The sequence below is a fragment of the Bradysia coprophila genome, unplaced genomic scaffold, assembly GCF_014529535.1.
Source record: "Bradysia coprophila strain Holo2 unplaced genomic scaffold, BU_Bcop_v1 contig_70, whole genome shotgun sequence".
NCBI lineage: Eukaryota > Metazoa > Arthropoda > Insecta > Diptera > Sciaridae > Bradysia > Bradysia coprophila.
In genome coordinates, this window is record NW_023503941.1 from 4,722,293 (window position 1) to 4,737,987 (window position 15,695).

The 15,695-nt window shown below is 37.9% G+C and overlaps 3 protein-coding genes and 1 long non-coding RNA gene across 7 annotated transcripts; 1 reads left to right on the plus strand and 3 right to left on the minus strand.

The window, feature by feature from the left end:
- Positions 1-393: 393 nt before the first annotated feature.
- Positions 394-10,537, minus strand: LOC119083856. The gene is made up of 4 exons (XR_005088960.1): positions 10,527-10,537; positions 10,272-10,280; positions 7,508-7,515; positions 394-589 (listed from the first exon to the last, which is right to left on the minus strand). It is a non-coding gene; the product is annotated as an uncharacterized LOC119083856 (long non-coding RNA).
- On the minus strand, positions 598-2,999 carry LOC119083830 (SET domain-containing protein DDB_G0283443-like). 3 transcript variants are annotated; one of them, XM_037193629.1, is made up of 2 exons: positions 2,808-2,999; positions 598-2,728 (listed from the first exon to the last, which is right to left on the minus strand). In XM_037193629.1, the coding sequence occupies exon 2, from the start codon at positions 2,714-2,716 to the stop codon at positions 1,199-1,201; it is 1,518 nt and encodes a 505-aa protein (XP_037049524.1). In that variant the 5' UTR covers positions 2,717-2,728; positions 2,808-2,999; the 3' UTR covers positions 598-1,198. The 3 variants fall into 3 exon arrangements, with proteins under 3 accessions (XP_037049524.1, XP_037049523.1, XP_037049522.1); XM_037193628.1 differs by having other exon boundaries at positions 2,798-2,999; XM_037193627.1 differs by having other exon boundaries at positions 2,795-2,999.
- LOC119083843 lies at positions 8,900-9,829 on the minus strand. Of its 2 annotated transcripts, none has more exons than XM_037193649.1 (3): positions 9,735-9,829; positions 9,011-9,641; positions 8,900-8,978 (listed from the first exon to the last, which is right to left on the minus strand). In XM_037193649.1, the coding sequence occupies exons 1-2, from the start codon at positions 9,771-9,773 to the stop codon at positions 9,066-9,068; spliced, it is 615 nt and encodes a 204-aa protein (XP_037049544.1). In that variant the 5' UTR covers positions 9,774-9,829; the 3' UTR covers positions 8,900-8,978; positions 9,011-9,065. The 2 variants fall into 2 exon arrangements, with proteins under 2 accessions (XP_037049544.1, XP_037049543.1); XM_037193648.1 differs by having other exon boundaries at positions 8,901-8,983; positions 9,016-9,641.
- Positions 10,538-13,256: 2,719 nt separating the features above from the next.
- Positions 13,257-15,375, plus strand: LOC119083831 (serine protease snake-like). Its single transcript, XM_037193630.1, has 7 exons — positions 13,257-13,557; positions 13,661-13,806; positions 13,864-13,970; positions 14,115-14,398; positions 14,457-14,623; positions 14,687-14,699; positions 14,760-15,375. The coding sequence occupies exons 1-7, from the start codon at positions 13,287-13,289 to the stop codon at positions 15,260-15,262; spliced, it is 1,491 nt and encodes a 496-aa protein (XP_037049525.1). The 5' UTR covers positions 13,257-13,286; the 3' UTR covers positions 15,263-15,375.
- The last annotated feature ends 320 nt before the right edge of the window (positions 15,376-15,695 follow it).

Genomic DNA, 15,695 nt, shown 5'->3' on the forward strand with positions numbered 1-15,695 from the left:
GAAAACAAACCTAGCAGGTGCAACAACATTAGAAAATACGACGATGGCAACATGACAAAAATGAATTCACCTTTAAGTCGGGTCGGGTCGGGATCCGAAATTTCTCTGATCCGTTGTAGGTTTGCATTACCTCCAGTGTTTATATACTTTGGTCAGCCCGGACGGGAACACAAATTCGGTCTGCCCACTCACCTCTAATCCGAATCGCCGAGAAGTTTCAGAAGCGTTCTCCGAGACGAGATATGGAATGGGCTTTACATTTGACCCACGTAAAACCAATGAACGTCAACACAAGGTATGGTCGAATGTCAAACTTTGTGTGGAGCGGAGGACATAGCGATTTCATTTATAGAAACTCACCTATCATGAGAGGTGAGTTTGTTTATACAGTGTTTAAGGGGAGCGAAAACCAGTTAAATTTAATTGGTCTCGGGGTCAGCTGTCAAATATTCATCAATGAAAAAGGAAATTGAGAGTTGAGCTCAGTTTAAATTTGTATGTGATTTCTCTCATTTTGACGTATGACCCCGAGACCAGTTTAAGCAAAGTAGTCAAAAATCGCTCTCCTTAAACACTGTATATGAAATCGCTATGTCCTCCGGCTTGTATGAACAGACCATACCTGGTTTATACTTTCATTGCGTAAAACTAATCACAAATTAAAACGAGACAAAAATTTCAAAAATGTGTCGGTCACTCACACAAAAATATTAACAAAATTTGTAAAAGAAACAGCACGCCGGTTGTCTAGTTGTTGTCAACACACAAAATATTATTCGAGAACATGAAAACACATGTTTTTCGATTAATTGACAAATCGATTAAATGTCGCACGGTGACGGGCATCAGTTTCCGGACATGTATACCATCTAGTCGGCCACCTATTGATATTTCATTCATAAATTAGTTTATCATTAAAAGAACAATAGATGTCCTGTCCTATTGCTGATAACATGTCCGGAGACTGGTACGCCGACCCTAGTTTCGATATGAGGCAAATGTAACGGTACATTATTGCTATGTTGGGTCAATAAGGTATTTTATCGCAGTGAGCTGGAGCTGTAATTTTGCTTGTAAATTCTTTATCCTCCAGGACGAGGCCCTTATGTCTCCGTCGTGTACATAACACCCATCCACACGCTCCGCATGCGATAAAATATCTTATCAACATTGAATGAATGACACACAATTATGCCTATTATGTCTGCATTGCATTGTAAATATGTCCCAACACAGCTGCCATCACTTGAATATCCATCGACCAGGGCGCATTGGTCCGTTTGTTCAGAAATTTGAGGCATTTGTCCATCACAACCGAATGATTTTCTTTGATTGAATAATTAGCGAGCACGTATCTGAGTGTTGGATTCGTTAGCGCCATTTTCACGTCCATCGATCGATTCCCCGAGCGACAATATTCGCATTTGCATTCGAATCCCCACCATTGTTTCAGTTCTTTTTGTCGTTGTTCCAACGGTTTTTCGCCATCGGTTAAATACGTTGTAAACAATTGCTGGCCCTTTTTGACCGGACGAATGGTCACGCTGCATCTTTTATGTCGAACCGCATAATTGTGCAAGTTTGGCGAACACGAATGGTTCAACATCGACAGGACCAATGCGACGGTTGTGTTCGATTCGTCACCGTAAGTGTTATTGTTCGTAGCGAGGAAATGGTGTGCGACCAAATGAGTGATGAAACGTTGCTTCTCCGTTGTGTTGAATAGATCTCCGATTTTCGGAATCGCCATTACGTTTCGACAGATTTTGTATGTTTCGGAAGTGATGTCGAATGTCGTCGGTGGCACTTTTCCCAATTTTAAGAAGAAATGGTACTTCGATTTCGCGTCATGTAACGCCGCGGGCAATTTTGACGGATCTTCGGCCAGAATCTCATCAACGAATTTCATCAAGTTTTCCGCACTGTCGAACAGTTCTATGGCCAATAGAATGAGTTTGATCTGGAACTTGTCCTCTATGTGCAACGTGTGGAAAAACGTTCCACATTCGAATTTATGTGTCGTGTTTCGGTCCATGCATTCGGTACTGCAAAAGATGACCACTGAACATTTTGCACAAGGTATGAAATTGGCTTGATTGCGGAAGCACGTATAACACAGCGGCTCGTCATTGTTCTTCACCATCATAAAGTTCTCCTCCAGTAAAATAATTTTACCAGCCGGAATATCACACTTAGCCACCATGTGTCGACCGAATTCCACATTTCTTCTCACTTCGACGACATCAGACATACACGGCCAATTTTCGTTGGCCGGATAGCTTAACTTCGGTGTCCACTCGAACTGACGTGACTGAATTTTTTTCACATTCTCACTGTCCCGTTTGCGTTGCTGCAGCTTCGGCAACAGGCGATCAGGCACGTTCGATCGCTTCGCCAATTCAACGTCAACGATAACTTTGTCGTGCATTTTCATGTGGAAGAAACAGGCCGATCGATTTGCGTAGGCTAAGCCAACATTTTCAGATTCATTTTCGGCGAAACACAAACTCCAGTTGTAGTATTGCATCGCATCTTCCCATTTTTCTGCCAGAAATTTTTTATTGCCCTCGGTGCGCAACGCGGTTGACGTCTCGTTATTCTTGCAACATCGATTCGATGACGGTACATTGTTGATAATCGATTTTGGTACGGATTTGAACAGATCGACATATGTTGCACCGACTGCATCGGATTCTTTATGCCATAAACGTTCCATTATGGGTTGATTCTTTAGAGCAAACAAAAAAAAATATTTTTTTCTGGACAAATAAACATGGAAAATGAAAAGAATTACCACAAAATTTTACCGTTTGAATTAAGTTATTGCGCAAAAATATCCGAACAACTATTCCGAGACTGTTCAACAGTTAGGGTAACTAATAATAATACTGATAGACGTAAATTCTTGCCGGTGAACGTTTTATGTGATTTCAAAAATACCGCATGTTATTTTTAAATTTCATATCGTTCCCATCTCACACATGTATGCATAACGCACAGGAAAATTATGTTCTCTCACCAAAAAAAACACTAAACATTGAGTGTAACATATATGTTCATATACACATAATGTAATTAGTACATTTTGTGTAACGAAAGACCACAATCATACCATACGTTAGGGGTAGACCATATTGCTTCGTAAGGTTTGTTACAATCATTGATGTAATATTAGACTGTTAGGATCAAAAGCCCGTCTATTCTAATTTTCAAAGTGACGTTTTAAACGTCAAACTAAAGTAGATTTTATGCGATTGGTCACAAAGTTGTTGATTTTTCATTAATTCTATTTCAGTCAGAGAAATGATAAGTACGCTTCTCTCCTTCTAATAAAATGGCGGTCTGAGTGACCTCCCCAAAGTATACAGTCTTTAGTTTGACGTTTAAAACGTCACTTTGACGGTTGGAATAGACCGACTTTTGATCCCAACAATATCTTATCTCAATGCTCCGCAATATTATTTTTTGTTGTAGTAACCAAAATTCTGGTAATTCTTCTTCTTCCTAGTAAATAATGAGCATTGGGTGTGCTCAATTCTTCGATCTTTCAAAACAAACAAAAACTTTTGCTTTTTTACTTTACTGAAAAAAAGCCAACACAAACGACCGATCGAATGCATCGAGTCAAGTGGACAATGTCAACAAGCTTTTGTAAGCCGAACTTATATTTTCTGTGTCGCATCTGAAATTCATCATGTTCGGCTAATATGACGACTGGGTCGTTTCGACGGATAGAGGGAATATGTCGAATGATTTTGAAATTGGTTGAGCGAAAATGTATTGAATTCTCTCTCAAAAACCCAACTGTCATTCGACATATTCCCTCTATCCGTCGAAACGACCCAGTCGTCATATTAGCAACTCTCTGGTTCGGCTGGGTTAGTATATGTAGCGATTCCAAAACTTTTTTGACACAGACCTCAGGAATCTATTGAATTGTATAGAGTCACAGCAACCCTTGAACAGCTTATACATACCAACTTTGTATTACCAAAGCATTCTTTGTAAATTCATTCAATCACCAGCTTCGGCTAGCAACACAACTCAGTGTTTCATTTGTGGAAGTACATTCTTCCCACAGTATGTTGTACTTCTAAACAATCAAAGTGTAAAACAGGTATGGTCTATTGTCCGCCCGGAGGACATAAACATTTGATTTTCGTACTTAAACGCGCTCATTTTCATATTATTTTGACATAAAATGTGAGTGCGTTTAAGACGAATTCGCCGATTGACCATACCTGTTCTAGACTTTCATTGCTTCTAAGACCGACGCTTTGTCACTATCAGGAACATGTGTCGTAGAAGTGATGGATGATGGACCGCAGGCTCATATCGACCGTTGACGCAGAGCTTATCAATCATAGGATAGATCAATTATGATACGAATTTTCATACTTTCACACATCAGTCACCTACAATAAATAGCAGATCCAGTCTACAATTCTTTTGGTGTTTTTTTTTTAATTTCTAATGCCAGAAGAATGTATCAAATTAAATATTGAAACTTGCAAATCCGATCCTTTGTGGCTATTATCAACGTTTCAGCGGGTACCTCTAGATTCCACCTTCGGTAGTGGATTCACCCATTTCTTGTCGCTAGATACAGTTTTGTTTTTCAATAGTCCGAAAGCAGAGTTCAGCATTTTACTGCTATTTTCCAGAATCTTCATTGTACGCAATGTTTGGTGTGTGTGCGTCTATGGTTCACCTCTATTGTGATACTCCCAGAAGTGATGTAAAACGATTTTTTTTCTAGAGTACCAGAATATCGATATGAGAATAAAGGTGTGCGTTGCCGACATCGGCCGACACGTCGCTGACTGTAGGTGCTCAGCCGGTGAAAAAATATCATCAGGCGTTGATAGTTTTCAGTGACTTGAAAACAAAATGCATTTAGTTTAATCCAGACAGGCATTAAGGCATTAATTAGGCATCAAGAAGTTTTAGTTTCATGCTAACGACTCAAGATTTGAAAAGAGACAGGCAACAGAGAAGTGTCGTTTAAAGAAAGTTTTTTTTTAGTATCTCCCCAATGGCAGAGTTTTTGTCATTTATGAATACAACCTAACAAGATAACAAGAACCTAAATTTTCGAAAATTATAGATCACTGTTTGGTTGGGATTTAGACGTTTAGTTTACTGTCATTTCACTTCAATATTCTACTTTTGCGATCTTTGCAAAACCAGAGAGATGAAAAGTCGAAGCGACGTCCCAGTCGCCAACTTTTCATCTCTCTGTCCAAAACATTTCCGTGATATAAATGACAATTAAAAGTGAACGTGGTCTGCCAATTTGTACTACGGAGATTGCAAGTGACGCTGTAAATTTCGTGCGACCTAACAAAAAATTCGAGTTTAATAACTCAAATACTATCAAATTCAAATAGCGAATTAACAGCTTTTGACTGTAATTAGGATTTCCCATACTTTAGAGAGATTTTATAATTGTGAATTGTAAATCGTATGATTGGTCTGTTTGGTGTATTAGAACATCGGTAGTGAATATTAGACCTGATTAGTGTTAACTAACAGCAGAGATTACTCATTTACGAATAGGAAAACCCCTATGAACTATGTCTGACATGGGTCTCGAACCCGAAACATATAGGGCGTGAGTCCATCGCTCTGCCGATTGAGCTTTTCCGACACATGGCTGAAATTAGTTGACTGCACAAGTGCACTGAAAACTCATTCATTCGTTCATGAACCGCCTTAACAATTACTTTTTTTATCGTAATTGAATCTGATAGAGTTTTGCACGCCGCCGTCGATATATTTGATCGGCGCACACCTATAAATGAGAATTTCAATTCTGGTGAGAAGTTGTTTTTTCCTTAATTCTAAATAAAAACCTGTCTGCAAGCAGAATTTGAACACCCAATACCAAAAATATTCATCAGACTCGTACGATGCAAAGTAATCATCAAAGTCTATTAGGTTAAACCGGGTTGCAGTATCATGTATGTCTTTGCTAAACAGGAGATATCGACATTGTGGAATAGTATTGTGGAATTCAATGAGTCATTGTTAAGGCATAGCACGTGAAATTGTGCAAAGTTTACATCAGGTTTACATCAAGCATGAAAAGTATTTGACAGAAGTCAGCCTTAGATATGTCAACCTTTTCCAATCATTTTTCATTAGTCAATTGTTCAAGCATTTTTAAGACATTCTTCACAAACTGTCTGAGCCATCTGTCAAAAAAAAAATCAAACGCGCTGTAAACGCTCATTTTCAGGCATTAACGGTCCCAAGATCTGTGTACTAGACTTTAACTTGCACAGATTCTGTAGACGCACACCATGACCCTTTCCATACAGTGGTTGTCGCTACTTAATAAACAATTCCTTGCGAGTCTATTCTATTTTACGCACGCACAAGGTGTACGTAATTCCTTAACTTGTTGTTTATGCATCTCATTCTATCGATTCGGCTACGACGACCCAGATTTTCAATAATAGTATACATTACTGTCTACCTGGGATATTTCTGTTGTTGAGACGTGTAAACACGTACATAGCACCATGTCGAAACAACAAATTTCCAGCATTAAAGAGCTAGAAAATGTGAAGAATTGGGTTTGGGCGAGCCCGATATGAGGCTCTTTATGGGCGTATAGCTGAAAAGGCCAACAGCAGGAAATTTTGCTGAGGGGAGAAAATCATTAAATTTGAAATTTCCAGAAATGTCCTATTTTTCCACTGAGAGATTCTTTTGAAAAACAGCCTGCTGAAATCGGACGCATTTTCTAATGGAATTTTTGATATGTGTCTAGATATGTCCCTGGAAGCCAATACCTGTTTCAAAAAAATTCTTCTAAATTTGTGTGGCTAGTGAGAGGTGACCAAAGCCCGAAAACATGCACGTTTCTTATGGAAATTTCTTAATTTCTCGTAGGCAACGAAACGTACAAGGTCGTCTGGGGTGTCATTAGAAAGGTAATTGCATGTACTTTCGGGCAGATTGGGTCTTATTGGGTTTAAAATTCATCCACACTGAGTCATGAGCATGAGAAAGTATGGTAAAAAATGGATAATTTCGGCGAACTTCTAACGGTTCACGTGCATACCAAACATGCATGGGTAGTGTTTCGATGAATGTGGTTTTGGAATGAAAATTTGATGCTCTGCATCGCTATTCCAAAAAATTTCGTTGTGCAAAATGTGAAATGTCATTTTTTTTGTTGTGGTGCCAATACGACAAAATGTCGCATGCAAAAATTTGCGACAAATCGACTAGGCCGCTACTACTGGAGGCGTGTGTGCGTTGTTTGTATTGAGGCTATTTACTTTTCATGCCTTGGGCATAAGTTACGTAATTTTCTTCCTAATTAAGACCCTCAGCATGAAAAGTTGTATACGCATCTGTTGTGGGCGGTTTGTTTTAGCCACTTTTGCTTGTCGCCCTCACTTCGTTCGGGCTACAACTCGCGCAACTGTCTAACATTATACCGTCCACAACAGATACGTAAATAACTATTTCTTGTAAGAAAATTATTGACCACTACTTAGTCTGTGGTGGATACCAGATGACAATGGAAAACGCAGTACAGCTGAATTTTTTTATAAAAATAATTTTTGACCGTTAAAAATTTTAATTTTGTATGAAAATTCAAAATGTTTTTCGTTGTTATGTTGGATTTCCATACAAGCCTGTCTGTCAAAATTATTTTTATAAAAAAATTCAGCTGCATAATTGTCGATCCGATCAATGCAAAATTGTTCGTGTGTTTTAGGCAATATAGCCAAATTAATATGGAGGTTTTTCCGTTTAGAATTCGAATTTCCGCATTAAAATCGACCAAATAAGCCATCACGAAAATAAATATTGTTTCGATAGCCCGTACATTATCCGTATGCCTAGTTACAAGGCCTGTCAGAAAACCCCAAATTACACCTGAAATTTCACAGAAAATAGATTTTAAATGCCAAGAGAAAATCTTAACAAATGGTTTCCTTAATATTTCATAAGTGAAATCCACGAAACCTTTCAGAAACGTTAAATGTACATAATATAGTCATTAAATCTTTTACTTCTTTTGTTCAGAGCGTTTAAGTTATAAGTGTTTAAAAAAAAATCTCTTGTACTTCGTTTGTTTTGCCTATCATTTTACTATTTAAGATTACATTTACCACAGGTCTTGGCTTACTTCTTGCATTGTTGTCGATAGCAAATGATTTTTGTTCTTTGCTACATATTTCATCTATGCTTGCTCCTCGCAAGTAGATAGGCTCACACGCATATACTGACACAAATATCTCCTTATTCTCGATAATTTTTCCCTCCAAAGAAAGTCTAATGGGGCTAAAAAAAAACAATTGCTGTACCTACGCTACCGTAAATTACTTTTGCTTGTCACATTCATCACATTCAACGTGAAGTTGGGGCTCCTATTAAGACATAGTCGATAATGATTTTGATTGACATGCCTACTCATATTATTGAAAAGCAAGTGACCCAATAGCGACTGTAAGATTATGTCTATTTTGACATTTTCGTTGGTTATTTGTGTCGCGAACTCTGCTACTACTTGGTTGCTGACAGTTATACGGTTCTTATTGTGTCTCTCCTTCAATAATTCGCATCTAACGAGTTGTTTTAGACGGTGGTAAAACACTCTTGGGAGGTAATTACCCCTCGTTTTTAGAAATATTCAGACAGATTCACCGAATGCACAAGCAGAATTGATTGATTGAATAGACCGGATCGATTGTTGGACAACTTTTTATTTGCATAATGGATGTACAGTTAAGCCCAACGAAATCTAAGACGCAAGTTGCTTCAGCTATTTTTCAGCTGGCGCACTCATCCAACCTCACTGCCTTATTATACATATGTGTTTACGTTTTTACTGCTACCACACGCACATATAACTGTTGAACTCGTAGAATAAGGTATAACGAAGTGAGGTTGCATGAGTGGACCAGCCAGCTGAAGAAAATGTGATGCAAATTTCGCCATAAATTTGGTTGGGGTTCACTGTATTTCATTTGAAACGCAATATCGTTTCACAAAGAACTTATTGTCACTCTCTGCAGGAAGCATCAAAAGTGGCAACTACTTCAAACGTACTGCTGTATTTTTCGTTGAGCATTTCGGTAGCTATTCTCACCATCTTGACGCGTCAGTTCCAATTCCTGTTGAATATTCTGCAACGCAGATTCATGCTGCGTTTGGATTCGATTGACCTCACTTTGAGCCACACTGATTTGACCTTCCAATTGTCGGCGCAAATTGTCCAATGACTGTGCATTGATTGCATTCAATTCGGAACGGACACGGGCTAATTCGATTTGATGATTTTTACTCATTTCACCAATTCGTGCATCGGTGTTCTGGCTTTGCGTTTGTAGTTCCGCTTGGAGACGTACTTTTTCGGAATTGCTTCGAATTGTCAGTTCCTGGAGTTGACGCGTCAGTTCGGCCACTTGTCGATTGCATTCGTTCTGAACTTGTTCCCGGGCGAGGCGAACTTTAATGTCCACCGATTGATTAACGTCGTCATTTAACTTAGCGAATGCCTGGTTGTACACCTGACGTTGCGCATTCAAATTATTTTGTATGTCAGTGAATGAACGGTCGGCCGTTTTCTGGTACAGTGCTAAGTTTTCAGCAACATCGGCCCACGATACGGCTACCTGTGTCAGTGTAAATATAACGAGCAAACAAATCAAATTTCAATAAATCGTTTCAATCACATTCACGCGAAACAGAGTCCACATTTTACGTACCACAGAACTAAGCACTAACATCTGAACGATTAGAGGCATTCTTTTCAACTACACAAGACAGTGACGACTAACTGATTAAGACTGTTATAAGAAAAAAAGCCAATCGATCTTGAAGCGGAGACGAAGGTACAACATTTTCAAGAGCGCGTCCAATATTTTTATTGCGAAAACTTTTTTTCAAATACATGGCGACCCTCTCATATTCGTCACCGGTATTTTTTTTGTTATCAAAATGATTGTATTTGCAAGACGCCTCATCGTTCGTTTCGTAACATTCAAACTCATTTCGTAGCATCTAAACCTGTTCTATTATTCATTCAAATTAGGTAGACTGACGGTGATTAGCTGTAGGTTGTCCAGGGACTATATTGAGAGATCGATTTCTAGCTGTTTCTCAAAATACATTTCTCACAAATAGTCCCTGAAGCTTCCTTCAGACCCGTACGAAATATGTGTTTCTTGTCAGATAACTCTTAAAAGACCATTCACAAACCAACAAGCTTGGGTTTTTGACGAACTAGGGTCATGCACACATACTCATGCTATCTAGCAGCGTCTGCCACTGACTCCTCTCGATTTTATTTGCAAGGTAATGAAGACCGCGTCAGTACAGTCATCAGTGCACAACAAAATCGCTGTCATCCGGCATTTTCGATGTAGTAAAAATGGAATATCTCGGTGAAAATGATAATTAGAGAGTTGCTGTCAAGAGGTAAGTGATTGATTATGTGTTGGGTGTGTTCGAGGTATTTTGTTTACGGAAACTATAGATAGACCAGATAACCATACAACAACTATATTCAGCATGCTGCGTATTTAACTGCATGTTCATTTGAGTTCGAACGGGACTGTCAAAATTACTGTATACTGCGAGAGTGTATTGCTCCGAGGAAAATATATTCCCATCACTAGTGATAGTCGCTTCCGCTGTACGTGCTCCTATTACAGTAATATTGTTTCAAAATAGATAAATACTCAATACACTCATGGTGTGTACTTTTCTTATGTTCCGCACTCGGTATAAGTACGTACACACCTTTTGTGAGAAATAGTCTAGTGATACGTTTAAATGAAGAGATTTAACAACGCAGTGTAGTTACCATAGACTAATCATTACTAGGCCGGAATTTCGTACGGCAAAATCAGTTTATATATTTCGTAAGATTTTACGAAGAATGTTGCACTAATACACGTAGGCGTTGACATTTTTGATATTTGTCAATTTAGCATCTTCAAAATCAAGTATCAGGAACGTAGTTTTGGTTCTAAAATTCTGGACAATTTTTAGCTAATCTACTCTAAATATATGGTGCAGGAAACGTGTTTTTCAAAGTGAGGGTTAGTATGAGGTAAAGAGTCTGCTTTTTCAAGTGTTTTTTATGTTTCTTGCAGCAATTTATAGTGGTCTCCATCTTATAATGAAGTGCCCACCTTTAAACTCACACTAATCATTCCCATATTTAAATGTTTTTTAAATTTAACGCATATGTGTTGGAAAAGAATTTAAATTCTTCGCGCTACTTTGCCCACCAATTCTCACACGACCAAATATTTCGTTTTTCATGTAGGGGACACAATTTTTACGTACTTTTGTTCGTAATTTCTAGTCTAGATCATCAAGATATAATTCGTCTAAGGTCTGATCTATCTAGTGGCTTTCTTTCCCATACAACCTACTTTCCATAAACGAAATATCTTGGTCTTTGTTTGACTTTCGTCACAGTTAGCTTCCTTGCTAGAGAGAGCATTGATGTGGTTTGAAGATAATATGACTTATTGCGTACAGAATTCGTACGGGTCTTTTTCTTATGTTTTTGTTTTTAAATTCGTTTTTATTTTGATCGTAGATAATAAATATTAAGTTTTTTTTAAGATGAAGGAGATATATTTTACTTATGAATCTGTATAGTGACTGATATCAATTCTCTGAGAAAAATATGGCGATCAATAAAGAAGATTTTTTTCAGACTGTTATATGAAGTGATTTAGATGTTTTCGGTGATAACAACAGGTCTACAAAAATCGGTTTCTTGATGATGAGCATAAAATAGAAATAAAATTTATTTTTATCAGATTTGCTAGGAATTTATTGTGAAATGCACTTTTTCAGGATTAAGTTCCCACATGAAGACAGCGATTTTTAAAATTCTCCAGGCGAATCGGAATATTAGATAAATGTGGTCGTTGACCTTCATTAAAAGTGTTCATTCATCAAAATCGTTACACTCTTTGTCAAATGTGAAGAGTGCAGCAGTTTAGAGACACTGAGTCTACACTTTCGTATGTTAGTGCCTTTGTTTACCGTTACAAATTTTGTCACTATACGGTGATGGTTTTTTCGCTCCTTTGGAAAGGGAACTGAATACAGATATACCATCGTCAATTAAGAAAATTTTGAGCTTCTTCGAGTACAAACCTGCTATTGTTCTAGCAAGATTTGATGATTCGTCAATTATTTCGATAGAGGAAGATCTTCGAAACAATTTCCATTCTTCAATGCCAGCAAAAATTCAAATTTTTGGGCGATCAAAAAAAAAATAGTTTGGTCGAGACACACTAATTCCATCTTATATAAATCAATCATCCAAAAAATCTGGATCAATTGCAGATAATGCTTAAGGATTAAAGCTTGTTTTTGAAAAGATCGTTTTTTACTGGTTGCGCCGTGCAGCCTTTTTTTTTTCGTTTGTTGACCACATTTATTACAGGCGATTCATCGAATGATCAGTCAAACGACCCAGGCTATGTTTGTATTTATGTAAATGTTAGGGATGTGAAACGTTCAAAATTATCGATAATATCAATCGAAAGAAATTATCGATAATCGATTAATCATATCGTTATCGATAATTTAATAATTATCGATAATTATCAATATATCGATATTTTGATATTTATCTGAAAATTCATGATAATATACCGATATATCGGAATATATCGATAAATATCGGATTTTCGGACCGAAATATCGATATATCGAATTACCGATATCTTGATAATTATCAAAATATTAATAATTATCGATTATCGATATTTTTTGATAATTTTCGATACAAAACGTTGATAATTATCGATTATCGATAATTATCGATAATCATTATCATTATCGCCCATGCCTAGTAAATGTATCAGATTATTCTGCCAGTCTTTGGCGGTTGAAATAAATTCAATTCAATTCAATTCGAAAAATTCCTTGTCATCAAAGATAGACTTACGTAACTTAAATTGTCGTAATCGAGCAAATACGGAAGTAAGCCAGTTAGTAGATGATGAAAATATTAAGTTTTAAAAGAACTTAGGTTCTGTTATATACCAACATGTTCCACAAAAAAAAACAGGTTTTCGAAGAGCTAAGTCAACCGATTTTTTCCTCTTCTAACATTCACAACTGTCATATATCTGATCGTAAAGATGATGGTAACCTGTTTTTTAGAACATATTGGTATATCACAGAACGATGATGACTCGTATGATACTAGATGACATTGATAATCCAATGTTTAGTTTGAGTTTCATATTGCTATTCGTGACACAAATTCATAGTCAGCAAAGATGTTTACATTTTGCGCTATCACCACTATCCTCTACGTTCAGTTTTATTTAACTTATTCCACTTTCGTTTTCCGTGATCCTTACGAACTCGAAGTTGGTTCTACTTGCAGATTCAATGGCAACCAATCCGAGGGCATTTGCAGGCCAGTTCGAAATTGTCCCGGCGCACTTAGAGATTACAGAGAACGTAATATTACTGTTACTGTATGTGCTTATGATTCAGACAGCTCTCCAATAGTTTGTTGTGGATTGAAAAGGAAATACGAAGTTTGTAAGTTGATGACGTACGATATGTGTTCGCTGTTCTGCGTGTTGGCGCGGCTCAACCGCTGATATTTTTGTAAGTCGGAATTTCATAAATTACTAAATTTCAGATTGTGAACATTATTTTGGTGTTCCTGAGCTGGTTAATGTGTGTCCACGTATGGGATTCAAATACAAATGTTTCGATAGTATCGGACAGACCTATACTGTAGTTGCTCCATCCGGAGGTATTCGAGCCGGCGCAGTTTCTCATATGGTTTGTACATGCAGCAAAATGAAAAATGATCGTAACAATAGAGTTTAATGTAAATAGGCAGCACTTGGCTGGCGCTATAACGGGACGACTCAATATAAATGTGGAGGGGTAGTGATCAGCAAGACTTTTGTGCTGACGGCGGCTCATTGCACGGAATCTTATGGGTAAATATTTTGAACAGTGTAAGAGGATGAAACCACACCTCTTAGCACCAAACTATCACGTCGTGAATCTTGATTTTGAAAGCATTTACTACAAAAAAGCGTGATGTATTGTAGATGAAACATGTTTGCGAAAATGATTTTCAGGCCGAAGCCGAACGTTGTACGAACAGGCGCTGAACATCTACAAAAACAGAATTCACGCACCACCTATCAAATACTCGAAATAATTTCGCACCCTGGATACAGGGCACCAGTCTATTATCACGATATAGCATTGATAAGATATGAAAACGTTAATTGGGATCAGTACGCGAACCCACCATTTGCCTGCTTGCCTCCAGAGCATCTTATCTATGATCAAGACATTACTTATAATCCGTTACAATGGGAACACCTGGAAGCGCTAGGCTATGGTGCCACATCATTCGGTATGTTTTTTGTTTTGTTTTATGAACAACTCAGACTATCTTCACAACTTCGTTCTAGGTGGTCCGACTGATGACAAGTACTTGGTCAAAGTAAATATTGACGTTCTTGCTGACGAACTGTGCACTAATGCATTCCCACCTGATGAAAACCAACCAAACGGTTATCTAAATAGCACTCAAATATGTGCTGGAGATGTAAATAAAGGCAACCGAGATACTTGTCAGGTTAACTTTTAAAAAAATTGAATGAATTCCTATCCGAATTACCTAACACAATTTTCTTTGCAGGGAGATAGCGGTGGTCAGACAGCAATCATTTTTTTATTTTTGGAGCATTAATTTCCAAAATTTTTGTCAACAGGACCGTTACACCGACGATTGAAAAGGACATTGACCTCTGGTAGAACATACTACGTGTTTGGCATCACGTCATTTGGCCGATCATGTGCAACAGGGGTTCCAGGAGTTTACACTCGCATCACATCTTACTTGGATTGGATAGAAAGCATTGTGTGGCCAACGGACACAATGGGTGCCAACGACATTGAATTGCGTCGTATAATTTCATGTTCCGAGGAGCAAAAGCTGTGCTTAAAGAATATCAGAAACTTTCACAAAAAGGATGATCCTTTATGGCCTGAAACATTTTCTGAAAATGACCCTTTTTATGATGATGCACTAAACGACATAGGGGACGAAAACGAAAACAGTAACGGGACCGCATCTGAAAACGATGACGTCGAGGATGACGTATATGAATACGAAACAGGTGATGAAGTTGAAAACGGCGACGAATACACTGTCGACGATCTCGGTTATGGTCTGATGGAAGTAGAAGTGCCACGCAAGCATAAAACTGTGTAAAATGTATTTCAAAAGCGAGAATGTGATACACCATTGCAGCATTGCACTCAGTTTAAAGAGAAAATAAAATTGTCTACGAATGTTAATACGACACGACACGATTGTCAACGATTCTGAGCCGGAACAAAAATTTTTTTTGGCTATGTTGTAGATAGTCGGACAGGAAACCCGGTCATGTCGGTGGATAAGGATACAACATCAGACATTGGAGTCGATGAAAACTCCATATCGGCTCTGAAGGAATTGGGATTTCGGCCATATATTGAGACAACAAACCCCCTCACTTTCATGAACATTGTTTCCTCTAACTTCGTCAATAAACCGCGGCAAAATAAAGTCAGTCTCAGAAACTCAAAAGGTCGAACAGCGGAATTCCGTTTAAAGAAGAATTAGGTAATAACTCTGTGCGCATATGAAGTGAAGGGAAATTACA

Bases quoted from the DNA above. Each gene is read 5' to 3' on its own strand.
- LOC119083830 (XM_037193629.1), bottom strand. From the start codon at position 2,716: ATGGAACGTTTATGGCATAAAGAATCCGATGCAGTCGGTGCAACATAT.
- LOC119083831 (XM_037193630.1), top strand. From the start codon at position 13,287: ATGTTTACATTTTGCGCTATCACCACTATCCTCTACGTTCAGTTTTAT. The intron at 13,558-13,660 runs GTAAGTTGATGA...ACTAAATTTCAG, and splicing joins GAAAAGGAAATACGAAGTTT to ATTGTGAACATTATTTTGGT. The intron at 13,971-14,114 runs GTAAATATTTTG...AATGATTTTCAG, and splicing joins CATTGCACGGAATCTTATGG to GCCGAAGCCGAACGTTGTAC.
- LOC119083843 (XM_037193649.1), bottom strand. From the start codon at position 9,773: ATGCCTCTAATCGTTCAGATGTTAGTGCTTAGTTCTGTG. The intron at 9,642-9,734 runs GTACGTAAAATG...ACACTGACACAG, and splicing joins TGTTAGTGCTTAGTTCTGTG to GTAGCCGTATCGTGGGCCGA.